At 49.3% G+C, this 18,983-nt stretch overlaps 1 protein-coding gene across 2 annotated transcripts in view; it reads left to right on the top strand.

Moving 5' to 3' along the window:
* The window catches only part of LOC140394417 (neuronal-specific septin-3-like), a 479,015-nt gene that overhangs the window by 67,851 nt on the left and 392,181 nt on the right, over positions 1-18,983 (top strand). For both annotated transcript variants that reach the window (XM_072481671.1, XM_072481670.1), the window contains exon 2: positions 14,187-15,617. In XM_072481671.1, coding sequence (XP_072337772.1) covers positions 14,187-15,617 — 1,431 coding nt within the window. The remainder of the gene's footprint in view (positions 1-14,186; positions 15,618-18,983) is intronic.

The raw sequence follows: 18,983 nt of genomic DNA, 5'->3' as shown, positions 1-18,983 counted from the left end.
TCTCCCCGTTTTATTTACTTTAGACGATAGCTAGCCCGGCTGAGGCTATTGGTAATGTGAGTTTATACGCAGTATCCCAAAACTGAAATGATCTGAAATCCGGAATGCAATCTGATAAGGGATTCTCAACCTGTATAAATAAATGGTGTGAAATTAAAGGGGAGGGGTGGCACGCTGGCGCAGTGGTTAGCACTGCTTGCCTCAGGGCCCCGGGTCACTGTCCGTGTGGAGCTTGCACATTCTCCCCATGTCTGCGTGGGTCTCACCCCCACAATCCAAAGATGTGCAGCTAGATGGATTGGCCACGCTAAATTGCCCCTTAATTGGGAAAAAAAAAGAATTGGGTACTCTAAATTTATATTTTAAAAAATTAAAGGGATTAGTGTTGATGTCTTAATATGGTGTATCCATGACCTGATTACTATATCTACATTCTTGCTTTCCCTGTCGAGCAACAAAAGCTTCTCATTGCCTACATTTGTAGTTCAGCATTTCGTTTTGTAAAGGGGAGTTTGACGTTTTTTATCAATCCATATCTGTACGTAGGGACATGCTGCCCACATGATTTTACCAGTGTTTTGGTTGAGATCCTTCACTGATCAGATTTCTTTTGTCCTGTTATTACATGTGGAAAAAATCCCTTGGGCTGCTAGTAAAATCTTGGTCTAGGTGGATGGGATTATATATCTTGTGTCTAGCGTGCGCCCACGGTTTTTCAAGTTCTGTACATTAGGGGAGGAAAGTGAAGAGAACCCTAGTCGTTTCCAGCTGTTTTTCTGCCCAGATTTTATGAGCTGGCCACTCCCCAGTCCAGGAATTTACAAGCAGCAAGCCTGCCGCTAAAATTACCCTGTAATTGACTTCAGGGTGTGCCTAATTAAATCACATCTCCACTGGCGCACCCGGCACAGTGCAGGGCTTGTTGGAGACCAGCGAACCTTTTCCACAAAATATTTTCCTCAATCCCAATATTGTATCCATCAAAAAACCCCCCCAAAAAACCTCAAGCTAGAGACACCTTTAATCACACATCCGCAATCAATTCAAATAATTTTTTTTTAAATCTAATAGTTAACCTTGCTACGCCTCAGAGGAAGGTAAGCTGCACGTCTTCTATGATGCTGAACAATTCGTAAGGCAACGTGGGGCTATCTTCAAGACATTAAGTCACGGCAGAAATCTAACACAAACCTTGTAACAAGTCATTTGCTTTTCCATTAAGATTTACTCCTGAAGTTTTCTCAGCGTGATACTGTGCTCTCAAAATACAACAAATGGCTTTTTTGAGTTCTCTGAGATACCAAACGTGCTCACGTATACACAATGTCCTGGATTTTGCAGTTTTGACAATGACGCAACTGTCAATGTTTTGCTGCCTTCGGAGTCACAAAACTGACAGTGATTTCTGGTGTCACCCAGGCAGTTAATCATGGGAATACAGAAATCGCTATCCGTGATTTCTTGTTCCCCCATCGTCACTGCAGATGGAGCAAAATCTTTTGAAATTACTTGAATTAATATGGATTCCAATCTTGCTGTAAAACCTGTTAAGACTCGTTGAGTGGGAATTTACAAGGATTTGAACTGTTATCATCACTGAACAGCCCCTCTGTGACCCTGAAAACTTATTTTATATTTGTGCAATGTCAAATTTCTCCATTACGATAAAACTTCCATTTTTTTTCATATCATTCTTTTAAGTTTGTGTGATATTTCAGGTTATACCTTAATCCCACGCGTATGCCTCCCATCCATTGACTCCGTCTACACTTCCCGCTGCCTGGGGAAAGCGGGCAGCATAATCAAAGACCCCCTCCCACCCGGCTTACTCACTCTTCCAACTTCTTCCATCGGGCAGGAGATACAGAAGTCTGAGAACACGCACGAACCGACTCAAAAACAGCTTCTTCCCCACTGTCACCAGACTCCCAAACGATCCTCTTATGGACTGACCTGACCCCTTTACACACCTTCTCTACAAAGTAGTACTACTCTCCTGTATGCTTCGCCTGTGACTATGTATTTGCATTGTGTATTTTATGTTTACCAATTTATGTATTTTCTTTTCATGTACGGAATGATCTGTCTGAACTGTACACAGAACAATACTTTTCACTGTACCTCAGTACACGTGACAATAAACCAATCCAATTCAATGCTCTGGACTTTACTGACATGTGAGGTTAGATTGAGTCGGTGAGGATTGTATTCGCTGGAGTTCAGAAGAATGAGGGGGGATCTCCGAGAAAGGTATAAAAGTCTAACAGGACCAGACAGGGTAGATGCAGGAAGGATGTTCCCAATGGTGGGGGTGCCAGAACCAGGGGTCACAGTCTGAGAATACGGACAGAGATGAGGCATTTCTGTGGTTGGCCTTTGGAATTCATTACCACAGGAGGTAGTCAAGAAGCAGTTTTTTAATAGATTTATAGAATTTACAGTGCAGAGGGAGGCCATTCGGCCCATTGAGTCTGCACCGGCTCTTGGAATGAGCACCCTACCTAAGGTCAACACTTTCACCGTATCCCCATAACCCAGTAACCCCACCCAACACTAAGGACACTTTTGGACACTAAGGGCAATTTATCATGGCCAATGCACCTAACCTGCACATCTTTGGACTGTGGGAGGAAACCGGAGCACCCGGAGGAAACCCACGCACACACGGGGAGGATGTGCAGACTCCTCACAGACAGTGACCCAAGCCGGGAATCGAACCTGGGACCCTGGAGCGGTGAAGCAATTGTGCTATCCACAATGCTACCGTGCTGCCCCAGTTAGATATAGCACTTGGGACAAAGGGATAAATGATATGTGGGGGGTTGGGGGGGAAGCGAGGTTAAGCTGTTGAGTTGGATGATCAGCCATGATAATGAATGGCAGAGCAGGCTCGAAGGGCTCAATGGCCTCCTTCTGTTGCTAATTTCTATGTTTATTTAGCTCTCTGTAAAATTGTTAAAAATAGGAAAATCAGTGCATTTTGTTGCCTGCAAAACCAAAATAGAATAGAATCATAGAATCACTACAATGCAGAAGGAGGCCATTTGGCCCATCAAGTCTGCACCGACCCTCTGAAAGAGCAGCCGACCCAGGCCCACAACCCCGCCCTATCCCCACAACCCAGTCACCCCACGTAACATTTGAACACCAAGAGACAATTTAGCGTGGCCAATCCGCCTAACCTGCACGTCTTTGGACTGTGGGAGGAAACCCACGCACACACGGGGAGAACGTGCAGACTCCACACAGACAGTGACCCAAGGATGGAATCCAACTGCGCTGTGAGGCAGATGATGGAAATCTAAACTTAAAACAGAAAATGCTGGAAATATTCAACAGGTTGGGCAGTTTCTGCGGAGAGGGAAACGTTTTGATGACTTTTCGTTTAGTCTCGTTTCCCCTCTTCTGGAAGGTCATTGACTTGAAGCATTAGCCCTCCGCACAGATGCTGTTGAGGCCTGATGGAAAAACTTTCCCAACATTTCCAGTTTTTATTTTTTATTTCATTTTGCTTGCTGACTGTGAAGGTCTTTAGTTGTGACGGACCGCTTTAACCTGCTTGACGACGTCAATATTGCTGTACCCCAGCGATCCCTTGCGATTGAAGCCAGAATCAAGTTGACAATCTGAAAAATGAAATCCTCAGCAAAAATGTTGTTAGATCTTTGCGGGGCAGCTTTCTTTGAGGTCACTGGAACACGCCGTCGCATTGACAATGACTGCAAAATTCAGGCAATTATTATTTAATGGCAATCCTTCAACTTTATAGAATGCATGAATCCTTACATTGTCAGTAAACCTCACGTGTAACCTCACTGAGTCCCAAATTGCAGAGGCTATACTAGATCTGCCTGGGCCAATTGTGTGAGAATGTTCCACAAACGCAAACTTGTTACAGTGTTAAATCACTATCGTTCGCTATATCTTGCAAGAACTTTTATCATTATACTCTTGATGCAATTCTTTCTTTACATTTGCCAATTTTATCTGCATGAATAAATGGTACATAAAACTCTGGGTTTTTGCAATTCTCCATGAATAGATTCCATTCAAAAAATGAGCCCTGGGAAATCAGCATGTAAAAGGCTATACCATCTTGCAGCTCTGTCAGATCACAGACGGATTGCCCATTTCGGAACTAGATTCACAAACTTCTCATCCACTATACCAGATAAGTGGCTCGTGACTCAAATTATTTCGGGGGCAGGTTGACTGAACTTCCGCTAGTCTCACTAAACAAAGTTGTACCACTTGATCCTGGTCATTGGCGTGTTCTGGCTATTTTGTTCGTGAATCGTAAGTAATTTACAGGACTGAATTCCTTTATGGAAAGAAGATAGAAATATGTAGCCCTTGGTTATTTCCATGTTGGGCGGATTGAAACCTGTATGCTTTTGTACCTATGAACACTTGAGTAGGGTCGATAATCTTAAAATGATTACATTTTACAAGTGCCAAAGAATTATTTCTATTTATCAGATAGTGGATAACCAGTTTAGCTGGATAAAAGCTTTCTGTTGGATTATAGTTGGAATAATTCTGCCAACTGAACGCTTATTGTTGCAAAACCACATTACACATTCAAAAACATTTCCCGTACATTAGAGGATCATTTGCATATGAGATTGAAACTTTTTGAGGTAGCTTATTGATCTGAGGGTTGAGGAATTTGGTGACCTTATCCATAATATGGGAAGGGAGAAATAATCTTTATTAGTGTCGCAAGTCGGCTTACATTAACACTGCAATGGATGTTATGGGGCAAAAATAGGATCCTGGGCGATATTCCCCGTTTGGGAGACTATGGGCAGGATTCTCTGTCGGCCGATGCTCGGGCAAGGCGATTGGGTGGAGAATCAGTTTTGACACCAAAATCGTGGTGGGCGCGGGGTTCACGCCAAATCACAATTCTCCGGTGCCTCGACAGCGGTGCCAATGTGTTCCACTCCGCGCGAACAATAAACACTGTCTGCATGTCATTAGCAGGATTCTCCCTTTCTGAACCAGTATTCTCCGGAGTCTCGGCAAGTCTCCGCCTCCGTTGGGCCGAGTTCCCGATGGCAAAGTTCGCTTGTGTTTTCAGCAATCGTGAAACAGGCGCTTTGGCTGCTGAGGGGGAGTGAGGGGGTACAGAAAGTGTCCAACAGCGCCATTGTGTGTAGGTAGTTGTGCTGCTGGCCGGGGGCTTCTGCCAGGGGCGGGGGGAGTAGTGGGGGGTAGGAGGTGGGCTGTGAGGTCGGTGTGGATGGGCACAGAACACCATGCAGCTGCGCACGCCGCTGACTGCACACTATGGACTTAGTGCCACGGGTCGTATGGGTGTCCCACCAGGCCACCCTCCTCGGTGCCCTCTGGCCTCAGCCAACCCATCAACAGGACGAGCGCGCTGCAGCGCAACCAGTGCCATCTTGTTGGCTGGGATGGTGTGTGTGGCGAGTGAAGTGTGTATCTGCAGCTTGTCAGCCTCCCCGAGTGTCAATCATGGACCCAGTGAATCTCACACCACTTCTCATTGGAATCGATTTGTGTTCCGCGTGGCACCGGGGCTAGCCCTCAACGGTTGCTGAATCGGCCCAGGTGCGGTGCCAGTTTTGTTGCCATAGAAGTCCAGGAATCCTGCTCCAGGTGTCAACACTTCAGGCAGGATTCTCCATTCCTGAGACTGTATTGAAGCCAGGACTGAATTGCAAGCGGTTCGCGTTCCCGTTGGATGTGCTGTTTGGTAATCAATTCCTGGCCCAGGGGGCGTTCTATCTGATATGGCCAGAGTTACCACCAAAGAACTTGGCAGCTGGGGCCGTTTTTAAGTGCTCCACTTACCGCACACTCATTGCAACCACAAAGATGGCTCAGAGAAGACCTGCACCCCCCGTGGTCGGGAGTGCGAGGTGGACCCACAGCTCTATGCCAGTGAGGAGCGGAGGGTCACCCTCTTCCCCAGGGTGGGCCGCAGACTCAAGCCTGCCCTCCTGCATACTGCTTGGGAGGTGGTGGCAGAGGCAGTCATCGCTGCCAGTCTCACCAGAAGGAGACAGCTGGTGAGCCGGAGGGGTGGGAGTCACTGGTGAGTCCTCTGCCATGGGGGGGGTAGAGAACCAGGAAGGGTTCAAAAGGCCGCGGTACAGGTGTCCTTTGGTTGGGGTGAGCTCTGCTGATCCTCTGCTTCCTCTGCAATGGGGCAGCGCTTCTGAGGAGTGCCAACATCTGGTGGGCTCCTGATTGAGCTTGGCCCTTGGTGATACAGCTGGAGTATGAGGGTGTTCAGAGGAGCGGCCTGGGTGGGCGCCCAGGTGACCAGAGGCTCTTTGAGCATTTGAAGGACTCAGGCAGCGCTCAACAGTGTGGGCAGCCTGGAGCTTGTAAGTAGCATCACAGGAGTGCGTTTAAAAGACAACTTCAGCAATGGTAGTCTGAGCCAGGCCACCCCAAACCTGAGGGAGACCCAAAGTCTACATGCTACTGCCCCCGGCACGGGCATCCAATCCCCATCACGCCCGACAGTTTTCAATGGTTTTTCAGTGTTTTTAGCCTCCCGCTTCCACAGCCATGGCGCCCAGTCTGTTTGTCGATTCTTGTAGTAATTCACACCCGCAAGGCCTCTGTCAGAGAGGCGCGGAGCATCACGGAAGGGTGGAGCGCTGTGTCCAACCCGCTAATCACATTTGATTGCATGCAAATGCTGGGTTTGCAAGCTGCCGCTGGCACAGGGTTGCAAAACTTGTTATCGCCACCAGGGGGAGCCTCCCGGAGCATGGCGAGGACCTCACATTTGGCTGAATGCCCGATTATCTGCCTGATCGCGGTTCCCGTTTGCAGCGCCGCAAGGCGGCGAAGATTTAGCCCTTTATCTTGTATTGGTTTGCTGATAGGCCCTCTGATTTGTGAGGCGTGAACCAGAACTTCAATCAGTGTAGGGTCTACTATCAATTTATTTAGTTGCCTTTTTGCTTGCGTAAAATAAAAGGTTGTCTCCTCAAAGAATTCGTGAAAGATTGGTTGCCTTCAAAATCATTAAGTGCCCACCAATGTCTTGGCAAACACTCAAACCTTAAAAGCATAAAAGTGATTTTAAGTTTGACAAAACTCACACTTTTTTCCAAACTAATAACAGTTCACCTATATATTTACAGATTTGAGCTATCCGATATCTATGCCTTAATGTCAAGCAACAGATGGGTGCCTGTATCCTTAGTTTGTTTGCATATTGAAAAAAGATCCCCATTTTATATTTTATTCATTCATGTGAAATGGTGTTAAACATGTTGGCAGAGTTGATAGTTGGGCTAAATTACACTGCTCAGATTCCACCATTCTTGTTCTGTGTCTCTTGTAAGGGATATTTTGTTAAGATGTTCATAATTATAGTTCATTGTGCTAATTGGACAGTCATATCTCTTTGAACTGAGTTGTTCTCTAAATGAATTAGTGTGAAATTAATCACATTTTGTTTAAAGAGAAAACACTGCACGCTTAATGGAGAACCTGCTCTGTCCTGACTTGCCTCGTCTCTGAATAGATATAATAGATGTTCCCTATTTCTGTTTTGTACATTACTACGTGGTGCCCCAAATCAAATGTATGCTGCAGTTAAGAGGCTTTCCTATTCACCTTTGATTTCACAAACGCACTGCTGTATCTGAATGTAGACACCAAATTCCTTACAAACTAATACTGAACTTGCTAATGACTGACCTCAAAACACTTTTGAACTGTCAGACTGTGTGCACAGTAGTCATTAGTGTACAGGCACTCCAAGGACAAATTATGCCACAGGAAAAAAATAAGTTATAAAGTTTTAACAAAGTATGTTGTTCCTAAATGGAGCAAAGTGCCAAAAAAGAGGATTGATGTACTGCACGTCTGCAGAAAAACGAGGCTGGCAGGTTGGAAGACTTCTTTCACGGAGTGAGTCGTAGGCCAGTATGAACAGGGTGTATTAATTGCTTTTGAAGAATTACAGCATTGTAAAACAATTTATTAATGTCGCATTATCGAAGCGACACCGATTAGTTTAAGTTAAATTAATTTCAATGAAAATTTCAAGTGGGGAATATCCATGCTCGGGGACATTTGTTAATGGTTCTCCTCATTCACCAAACCAGTGATCTTGATGTGTGCCGAGAAGGCAACTTGTTTGTGTTACTGATAAAACCTTTCTACCCAATTCTGAGTGATCCTACATATTTGCCTCTCAGCTGTTTGCTTTTCTGAAAAGAGGGGTGGTCTGGTCAGAATAACTTCTTCAAATCACAACTAATACTAATGAGAGGTGTCCCTGCTGTAAGGTGAGGAGGATTAGGGCAGATTTGAAGGCCAAGGACTTCGATACATAGGCTCAACTGCAAAAACCAGAGCAGAGGGTTGAGCGGCTCACACACCTGAACTAGCAAGCCTCGGGTTAAGAGGCAGTGTTACAACTTGCTTTTAGACTGCTGACATCCCCAAAACACTGCAGATGACTCCTTCAGAACTGACATTTATATTGCGCCTTTGCTGCCATACAGAGCGGAGGAGAGAAAATTAACTAATTAAAGTAAAGGGCGTTGTCACGGGGAAGTCCGGTGTGGTGAAAAACGGTTAGCTTTCAGAACGTTTCTAAAAGTGGATAAAGTACTGGAAATGCATCAGCAACAACTTCCAGGCAGTCAGATCAGCACAGCTATCTACAGTTGCAAGATGGAGTGCAATGTTCAAAGGGGAGGGGTAGCATTGACACAATGCACTGAATGGCAACCTCCATTACTGTAACCGTTCCGATTCTATGAACTATCCATTACGCAAAGTTGTGACTGCTTCTTTCCGTGAACAACTTTAACCTTCTTTTCCTGCCAGAGTTTTATTAGAATCACAGAATCCCTACAGTGCAGAAGGAGGCCCTTCGGCCCATCGAGTCTGCACCGATCCATTCCGCCCGAGACCCGTAACCTAACCGGCACATCCCTAGACACGAAGGGTTAATTTAGCCTAGCCAATCCACCTAACCTGCGCATCTTTGGACTGTGGGAGGAAACCGGAGCATCTGGAGGAAACCACGGAGACACGGGGAGAAAGTGCAAACCACACAGACAGTCACCCCAGGCAAGAATTTAACCCGGGACCCTGGCGCAGAGGCAGCAGTGCTAACCACTGTGCCACCATGCTGCCTGGTATTACTGTATCGTCCTTGGTGTTACTCCAACAGAAACATGATGCAGATAAGAAATTAGGGGGCACAATTCAGTGGTCTCGTCCCGTCTGACTTGGTGCCGGGACGTTGAATCTCACGAGAGGCCTGCAGTGAGATTTGCGATGTTCAAAATCGCTCCAATCTCGCGGCGTGTCGCAATCTGGATCTCGTCACGCTGAGCGAGATCCAGGCATGCATATTTAATTGAGCCATTGGGCGCACTTAAATATGCGCTCGCTCAATTCACCCGGGGCCCAGGATTCACCAGCCTCGCCAACGAGACCTCAACCGGGCGCCGATGGGCATGGTTCACAAAATCATGAACCAGTCGTGATAGCAGCTCGAGGGATCTCTCTGGGGAGTTGAGGCCCCTGGGTGGTGGGGCATTGGGCAGGGTGGTACCCTGGCACTCCATCCGGTGCCAGGGAACCTTGGCCATGCCAGACTGGCACATTGGCAATGCCAACCTGGGTGTGCCAACCTGGATGGCACTGCCAGGCTAGCAGGGGCACTGCCACAAGTTCCCAGGTGCCAGGTTGCCCATGCCAGGGGTCGAACCCTTGCCCATGAGAGGTAGGGTGAGGGTTTGGTCGAGGAACCCGGAAGGTGATGTGGAGGTCTCTGAGGCTGCGGTGGGGGTGCAGAGGGCGGACAAAAGATCGAGACTGCCGATCCATGGGTCATCCATGAGCTCAGTTCACCAGTGCAGGAAATGACTTAAGAGTGGCCTTGACTGGAAGTTCCTCGCCTCGGCCAAAAAAAACGACTAAAGTGCGGATGAATAATGAGGTCTGTCAAGGCGGATGTGGTTATGCTTCAGGAGACACACCTGAAGGTGGCAGACCAGGTAAGATTGAGGAAAGGGTGGGTAGGTCAGGTGTTTCACTCAGGGCTGGATGCCAAAAATCGAGGGGTGGCGATCTTGGTGGGAAAGAAGGTGTCGTTTGAGGCGTCGAGCATTGTGGCAGATAATGGCGGTAGGTACATAATGGTAAGTGGTAAGTTGCAGGGAGAGAGGGTGGTACTGGTCAATGTGTATGCCCCGAACTGGGACGATGCGGGTTTTATGCGGCGTATGTTGGGTCGGATCCCAGACTTGGAAGTGGGGGGCCTGATAATGGGGGGAGACTTTAACACGGTGCTGGATCCGGCATTGGATCGCTCCAGGTCTAGGACGGGTAGGAAGCCGGCGGCAGCTAGAGTGCTGAGGGGTTTATGGACCAGATGGGAGGGGTGGACCCTTGGGGATTTGCAAGGCCGGGGGCTAGGGAATTTTCATTCTTCTCACATGTCCATAAGGTTTATTCCCGAATCGACTTTTTCATCTTGAGTAGGGCGCTGATAGCGAGAGTAGAGGATACTGAGTATTTGGCAATAGCCATTTCGGACCACGCCCCGCATTGGGTGGACTTGGAGATGGGGGAGGAGAGGGACCAGCGCCCGCTGTGGCGCTTGGAGGTGGGGCTGTTGGCGGACAAGGAGGTGAGCGAGCGGGTCCGAGGAAGTATAAAGAGGTACTTGGAGACCAACAACAACGGGGAGGTCCGAGTGGGGATGGTATGGGAGGCACTGAAGGCGGTGGTGAGGGGAGAGCTGATCTCCATTAGGGCCCACAAGGAGCGGAGGGAGCGGGAGAGGCTGGTGGGGGAGATGGTGAGGGTAGACAGGAGGTATGCGGAAGAACCTGAGGAAGGATTGTTGAGGAAGAGGCGCAGCCTCCAGGCCGAATTCGACCTGGTGACCACCAGGAAGGCGGAGGTGCAGTGGAGGAAGGCCCAGGGGGCGATTTACGAGTATGGGGAAAAGGCAAGCCGGATGCTGGCGCATCAGCTTCGGAAACGGGGTGCAGCTAGAGAGATCGGGGGAGTTAAGGACAGGGGAGGGAGTGTGGTGCGGAGTGGGGTTGGCATCAATGGGGTCTTCAGGGACATCTATGAGGAATTGTACCGATCCGAGCCCCTACGGGAGGAGGGAGGGATGGGCCGCTTCCTGGACCAATTGAGGTTTCCAAAGGTGGAAGAGGGACTGGTGGCGGGATTGGGGGCCCCGATTGGGCTGGAGGAGCTGATCAAAGGGATAGGAAGCATACAGGCGGGGAAGGCACCAGGGCCAGACAGTTTCCCGGTCGAATTCTATAAAAAATATATGGACCTGTTGGGCCCGCTGTTAGTTAGGACCTTCAATGAGGGAATGGAGGGGGGGGCTTTGCCCCCCGACGATGTCCCGGGCACTGATCTCCTTGATCCTGAAGCGGGATAAGGATCCCCTGCAGTGTGGGTCTTACAGACCGATTTCCTTGCTAAACGTAGATGCCAAGGTGCTGGCGAAGGTCTTAGCCTTGAGGATTGTGTGCCGCAGATCATCCATGAAGACCAGACAGGATTTATGAAGGGGAGGCAGTTGAACGCGAATGTGCGGAGGCTTTTGAACGTTATCATGATGCCGGCAAGGGAGGGGGAGGCGGAGATAGTGGTGGCGATGGATGCTGAGAAAGCCTTCGATAAGGTAGAGTGGGGGTACCTGTGGGAGGTGCTGAAGAGGTTCGGGTTTGGGGAGGGGTTTGTCAGGTGGGTTAGGCTGTTGTATGAGGTCCCGATGGCGAGTGTGGCCACAAACAGGAAGAGGTCCGAGTACTTTAGGTTGCACCAAGGGACGAGACAGGGGTGTCCCTTATCCCCCCTGCTCTTCGTACTGGCGATTGAACCCCTGGCTATGGCACTGAGGGAGTCAAGGAACTGGAGGGGGTTGGTGCGTGGTGGGGAGGAGCAAAGGGTGTCACTTTATGCGGACGACCTGCTGCTGTATGTGGCGGACCCGGTGGGAGTAATGCCGGAGGTAATGAGGATTCTTAGGGAATTCGGGGACTTTTCGGGGTACAAGCTCAACATGAGGAAGAGCGAGCTGTTCGTAGTTCATCCAGGGGACCAGGAGGGGGGGATTGGCGAGCTCCCACTAAAAAAGGCGGAGAGGAGCTTCAGGTATTTGGGAGTCCAGGTGGCCAGGAGCTGGGGGGCCCTGCATAGGCTTAAGTTTACAAGGCTGGTGGTGCAAATGGAGGAGGAGTTCAAGAGGTGGGACGCGTTGCCGCTGTCCCTGGCGGTAGGGTGCAGTCAATCAAAATGACGGTGCTCCCAAGGTTTTTGTTCTTGTTCCAGTGCCTCTCCGTGTTTATCCCGAAGGCTTTTTTCAGGCGGGTTAACAGGCGTATAACGGGGTTTATGTGGGCGCGAGGGCCTCCGAGGGTGAGAAGGGTGGAGTGGAGTAGAGATAGGGGGGGGACTGGCGCTGCCCAACCTCTGTGGATACTACTGGGCCGCCAATGCGACGATGGTGCGCAAGTGGGTGATGGAGGGGGCTGCATGGAAGAGGCTGGAGATGGCGTCTTGTGTGGGTATGAGTCTGGGGGTGCTGGCAACAGCGCCGCTGCCGCTCCTTCCAAGGAGGTATATCACGAGCCCGGTGGTGGTGGCTGCCCTCCAAATTTGGGGGCAGTGGAGGCGGCACAGGGCGGAAGTTGGGGCCTCGGTGGGGACCCCATTACGGGGGAACCACCGGTTCGCCCCAGGAAGAACAGGTGGATGGTTTGCGGGGTGGCACAGGGCAGGGATACGCAAGTTGGGGGACCTGTTTGTGGACGGGACGCTCGCGAGCCTGGGTGAGCTGGAGGAGAAGTACGGGCTCGGGGAACACCTTCAGGTACTTACAGGTAAGGGCGTTTGCCAGACGGCAGGTGGTGGAATTCTCGCGGCCACAGCCACACACAGTACAGGGCAGGGTGCTCTCGGGGGGGGGGGGGGGAGTGGGGAAGATCTCAGAAACTTACCAGGTGATGCAGGAGGAGGAGGCCTCAGTGGTGGAGGTAAAAGGTAAGTGAGAGGAGGAGTTGTGAGAGGAAATTGAGGATGGGACGTGGGCAGAAGCCCTAGGGAGGGTGAACTCTTCCTCATCATGCACGAGGCTCAGCCTCATACAGTTTAAGGTGCTGCACAGGGCACACATGACCGGGACAAGGATGAGCCGGTTTTTTGGGGGTGAGGACAGGTGTGTTAGGTGCTCAGGGAGCCCAACAAATCACACCCATATGTTCTGGGCATGCCCAGCGCTGGAGGAATTTTGGAAGGGCGTAGCGAGGACAGTGGCGAGGGTGGTAGGATCCAGGGTCAAACCGGGCTCGCAATATTTGGGGTGGCAGAGGAGCCGGGAGTGCAGGAGGCGAAAGAGGCCGGAATTCTGGCCTTTGCGTCCCTGGTAGCCCGGCGAAGGATTCTCCTTCAGTGGAAGGATGCGAGGCCCCCAAGCGTGGAATCCTGGATCAGCGATATGGCAGGGTTCATTAAATTGGAGAGGTTGAAATTCGCCTTGAGAGGGTCGGTACAAGGGTTCTTTAGGCGGTGGCAACCGTTCTTAGACTTCCTGGCAGAGCGGTAGACATTGGTCAATGGCAGCAGCAACTCGGGGAGTGGGGGTGGGGGGGTTACTTTATTTTTTTGTTTTTGTTATTTACACTGGAGGGTCTGAGGGGTTGTATATACTTGTTGTATTAAGTCGGGGTGTTAATGTTAATTTATTATTTATGTATGGGGGAAGGGGGGTATGGAGTGTTGTTTTTCTGGACTGTGGTCTGTACTTAACCCTGTTGGGCTCCTTTTTCATTTTGTTATTGATATTTTATGAAAACCTTTAATAAAAATTTTTTTTTTAAAAAAAAGAATAATGAGGTCTGTCTCAGCACGGCAGACACTGAGAAACACCCCGCTAAACAAGCCATTCAGCAGGCTTCAACTTGAGTCCGCTGAATCGTGTCCCAGGTCTCTGCAATTGTCCTCAAATGATGCCCACTGTGGCTCCAGTTACTTACTGGGTGACACGACGGATTTGCTCTTTTACCGTGTGCAATCATGCTCGAGAGCGACCAAGGCCTCATGTCCTTAACCGAGTCTCCTAGTCTCATTTTTACAATGTATGAAATTATTGCAGTGTTTCATTTTTAAACAAATCGTCTTGTATTTCTCTTCAACAGCTCTGAAACGATCTTTTGAGATTGATGACGTAGATGATGGACCATCATTTTCACCCACTTCTCCGCTGAACTCTCCTTTTACTCCTGGCCCAGTGCCTATGTTGTCATCCAAGGCCACTGAAAGCTTTGTTCCCAGCACTCCTTCTCCGCCTTCTTGTTACACGAGGATCGGTAGGAATTCAAGTTCTAGTCCAGCGCCTGGCTCACCCCAATATAGAAAAATTACTTCAAGCCAGTCCTTCAATCAAGGCTCCAAACCGCTGCCCAGAGCTAACGGGAGTACAGCTGCCACTTTAGCTCGCGTCTCCTCCTTCCAGAACACAATAAACCCAAATGGCTTCACTCCCTCTTCCAGGCCTGATATCGGTAATGACCGCCTGCATGGTTCGACATCTAGCCTTGTGTATTCGCCGTCTTCAAGATTAAACTACATGTCGAGCCCACTTCAAAGTCCAGTGGGACACAATGATTTGGGTACTAAAGCAAACTTGGCGCCGTCGGCAGCTTTGAAGAAACATTCCTCACAGGGAAACATGTTCCCTCCAGAGGTGGAGTCACCTCCGGCCTCTGGGAATGCAGGCACAGCCAGTCACATTTCCATGCCATCCCTTGCTCTGCACATTGCCGATGAAGACCTGACTCTGGAAAACAAACCGCCACCCAATCTATTGCTTAAATCGAGTGCACCTCTGCATCCCGTGGCAAGGTCTCAGCTTGCACAAAGCACTATGCCAGGCCAAGGGCCAAATGCAAGAATGGGACAGAGAGAGCCGGGGGTCACTTCAGCTGACACCTTCTCCAGTTTCCGGTTGAATTCTATGCACAGTCCACGAGAAAGGTCAGTGCCTAATAATTATTTTTCCAACAATATTGTTGACTCCATGAATAAAGCTCTGGAGACTCCGATCGCAGACACCAGTATTACAGTAAGAACGCAGCCAAGGTCACAAATGAGCCAGAATGTGGCAAGTGGAAGTTCTTCCCCAGTTTCCTCAGCAAGATCGAAGCAGGCTGCTTCCAAGATCTCCGTGCGCAGTAATATGCAGCATTCCGGGGAATTCGCTCCCCCTGCTGTGACTGCAGAGTCCAGCTCGCGCACCGCTCATCCGATGGCCCAGTTCAGATTGGCGGCCCAGCCACAGACCGTCCAAGTCGCTGCTCCTGCTCGAACCTCTGCTCCAGGTTTCCAAGCAAAGCACACGTGGAATTCCACACCGAGCGAGGATCCCATGTCGACTCCACAGGCAAAGGAAAATCTGGGATCTGAGGCGAAGAGGAATCCTTCCTTCTCAAAATCAGCTGACTTGGGGATAACCTACCTAGAACCTGACTTTAAAGCGACAGAGAGCAGCTGCCTTGGCCAAAAGGTGGAGATGGAAAATCAGGATCTAAGTCTCGAAACAGAAGTAAACATGCAGCTCAAGAAGCAAGGTAAGACATATTTGTGGGTGCTCCTGAATCCCAGTGTTTCAGGCTGAAAGCATAGAAACATTCACTGATGAACTGTTGGTTGGTTTTTCAGGCCTAGTACTTAAAAAACAACTCTGTTATGAGCAAAGTTTGCAAATTGAGTTAACAGTACTCAAATTGGCTGATAAGCGCTTTAGTATTCAGTGGCATGGTTTTTTGTAAATTGTTCCAATTAAGGGGCAATTTAGCGTGGCCAATCCACCTACCTCGCAGACACGGGAAGAATGTGCAAACTCCACACCGACAGTGTCCTGGGGCCGGGATCAAACCAGGGTCCTCAGCGGCGTACGGAAGCAGTGCTAACCACTGCGCCACCTGACACCCCCCGCGCCCCCCCCCCCCCCCCCCCCCCAGTACCATGGTTTAATAAAATATGTATTATGATAAATTTCCCTCAATGTGTGGAAGGGGGGTGAGAGCAGAATAGCAATGAGCCTTGCAGTCAAATAGCCTGCTGGCACTTGCTATGATGGTTCCCACAGGAGTAATGGACAGTCGGGTGTGAAACCAGAGAGGTTTCACAAGAGCAGAAATTTGGCAGATAGATTTTTGAGGAGAAAGATGGCAAATCTGTCTGCTTTAGTACTTGAAGTTCCCATTGCAGATTTTTGAGGTGCGTTGTCTTTTTTTCCTTAAAAATGTGTTTCTTTCGAAGAGTCATAAAGGTTCCTGCTTGACCATTCAGCCCATCATAAGGTAGGTTGTGACCCATATTTTTGGGTCACCAGGTTCTTAGAGCAGAATCTGATTTACTACAAGCGGTTGCTGTACGTTAGTTAAAAGAAAATTGGATACATTTTTGAAAAGGAGGCATGTAAAAGGGTACAGGGAGAGAACAAACAGATTAGAGTAGGTTAGTTTTGGTCGATCTGAAATGAGCACAAGCTTGATGGGATGAATTTTTTGTTTTCAGTGATTCTATCATTTGAAGAGGCAATCAATTGAGAGGTTTGGCAGTATTGCTCTGAATGTCAGTTTCTTTTGAAGATGCTTAAATAGGTGCACCACCTTTACATTTCACAAATGTTTTCGGTTATTTTGAATGATTCACCGGTTTTTTGGATTTTCATCATTCACTACAAAAGCGAGTGCATTTTTCATGCAATAATTTGACAATAATTAATTGGTGATTATAATAATCTCGGATACTCACCACTCTTCAACGTAAGAGAAGAAATCGTCTTAACTTGATAGCGATCAGGTTCTCTGAGACAGTGGATGGAGTTCAATTGGATTAAGACCAGTCGCGACATTTCATTCTCCCAGGGGGCGATTTTCAGCACCACAGGCCGTGCGTGGGATCTGGGGCACGGGCTCAAATTCCAAAGAGAATCGGAAAACGGGAATCTGTCCGTCGAGATTTCCAATATTCATCCTGCCCACCGGCGCAGTGACTGGAAACATGCCGCGGAAGCCTGGGAACGTCATTACAATACATTAGCGTGTCATTACTGATGTGTTGGGTGCTGTGGCTCCGTGGAACACATACAGGCCACCAACACTTCAAATAGTGCAACACTATTTTATTAAGTTAGAAACTGTTGAACATACTTTCACTGTGGGTTAACGCGATGTTAGATTAAACTAAAGACCTCTGCCTGTCCTAACCAGTCTATGCACTCAGCACATGGTGAAGATCTGTGCTGTAAGCTGTAAGCTCTGTCCTTGTAGGAGGCTGCATCCCGAATGAGCGGGAACTCTGATGCCCCCTGTCTTTATAGTGAGTGTGCTCTAACTGGTGATTGGCTGCGGTGCTGTGTGTGTTGATTGGTCCCGCTGTGTGTCCATCAGTGTGTGTGTATCTGCACCATGATATACTGGTGTATATTATGACAATTACTGAGCACTCACTCCAGCACCGTCCCCCCACTCTTTCCTCTTTGCTGGGCTTGTGCCCTTCTATAGTGGGAGCTGGAATGTGGGTGGCAGGAAGTGCATGCAGAGGGTCAGCACTGGGGGTGACTGTGACGTTCTTGGCTGGGGGTTCCATGAGAGGCCAGGCTGGGGGGATTCAGGAATGACGTGCATCTCTTCCTCAGGGTAGATTCTCTCAGGGCGGGTTGAGTTGAACCCCACACTTCGGCAGCACTGTGAGGACAAAGGGGTTAAACTGCTTGGAAATCCAAAACAAATGGACAGGCAAGTTTGACTGTCGGGAATTAGTGTTGGGATGAATGGCTGTGGCTGATGGATAATGAGAGTGCCCTCTGGCGATGTGTTTATCGTGCTAACTGCAGGCTTTACTCAAATCAACTCTCCCTCGTCTGCTGCAAGAGACAATCATGTTCTTGAAATGCCACCTCATCCTTGACTGGTCAATAGTGGCAATGAAACTTGCAGAGCTGAACATCAATGCCACTGATTGGAGTCAAGATATTAACCCGTTAAAGCATTGGCCCATAGCATTGAACTCCAATACTTAAATGTTAACAAGCATAAACATGAAAATGAAATGAAATGAAATGAAAATTACACACATAACACTGATATGTACGCCTATGCAAGGCGTGTTGGTAATGTCTGCCATCACTCGCCCCGTTCTAGGTCATGATCGGTGATGTGGGGGGAGCGGCGTCTTTGAGATCGCTCATGAGGTTGCAGGGGCAGGTTCCATGTAGCCACTCCACTGATGTGTCACCCGACATCAGGGTTGGGGGATTGCGGAATGGTCGGTGGTAAGGGGCCACTCATACTCTTGAGGGCCTTCTCAACCTCATCCAGATGGAATTGAGAGGGACAACCGTGGGGAAGTGACTATATTGTGAGAGGGGAGGGTGTGAGGCTTAGTGGAGGGGCACTAATGCGGAGGTCCGAGGGTCAGGGCTCGGCCAGGAATCCTCAACGCTCACTTTGGCGTTCTGGCCCAGGTGCCAGGTTGTCAATGCCAGGGTTCCTGAGTGCCAGTTTGGCACTGCCAATGGTCGGGGCCTGAGGGGGGGCCATGCCCTTGAAAGGGGGGGCCTGAAAAGGGGACCCCATAGCGGGGTGTCCTCACTTGGGAGGGGGTGGGGGGAAAGCCCATGTCTGCGCAGGCTGACATTGTCCATGGCTGGGGGGGTGGGGGTGGGGGGGTTGTGGGGGACCCTGAAGCTCACTCAGAGTACTGGGCACGCTTTTAAAATGGCGTCCCGATATCTGAGGAGCCGGTCTCACGGTTCATCTCCCCAGTGCTGAACAAAATTTGAAGTGCAGGCTTGACCAGGGAGAAACTCCCCAAGGCCCCAAAAAACAGTAAAGTGTGGGTGAATATCGGTGTGCATCTCACCTTAAAAACGCCGGCAGGAAACACTCTGCCAAACTCTAGAAATGTTTTGGTTGAATCGCGTG

The sequence above is a fragment of the Scyliorhinus torazame genome, chromosome 17 (genome assembly GCF_047496885.1).
Source record: "Scyliorhinus torazame isolate Kashiwa2021f chromosome 17, sScyTor2.1, whole genome shotgun sequence".
In the NCBI taxonomy this organism is placed as follows: domain Eukaryota; kingdom Metazoa; phylum Chordata; class Chondrichthyes; order Carcharhiniformes; family Scyliorhinidae; genus Scyliorhinus; species Scyliorhinus torazame.
Note: the sequence above shows the minus strand (reverse complement) of the source record. Positions and strands in the feature narration are given on the sequence as shown.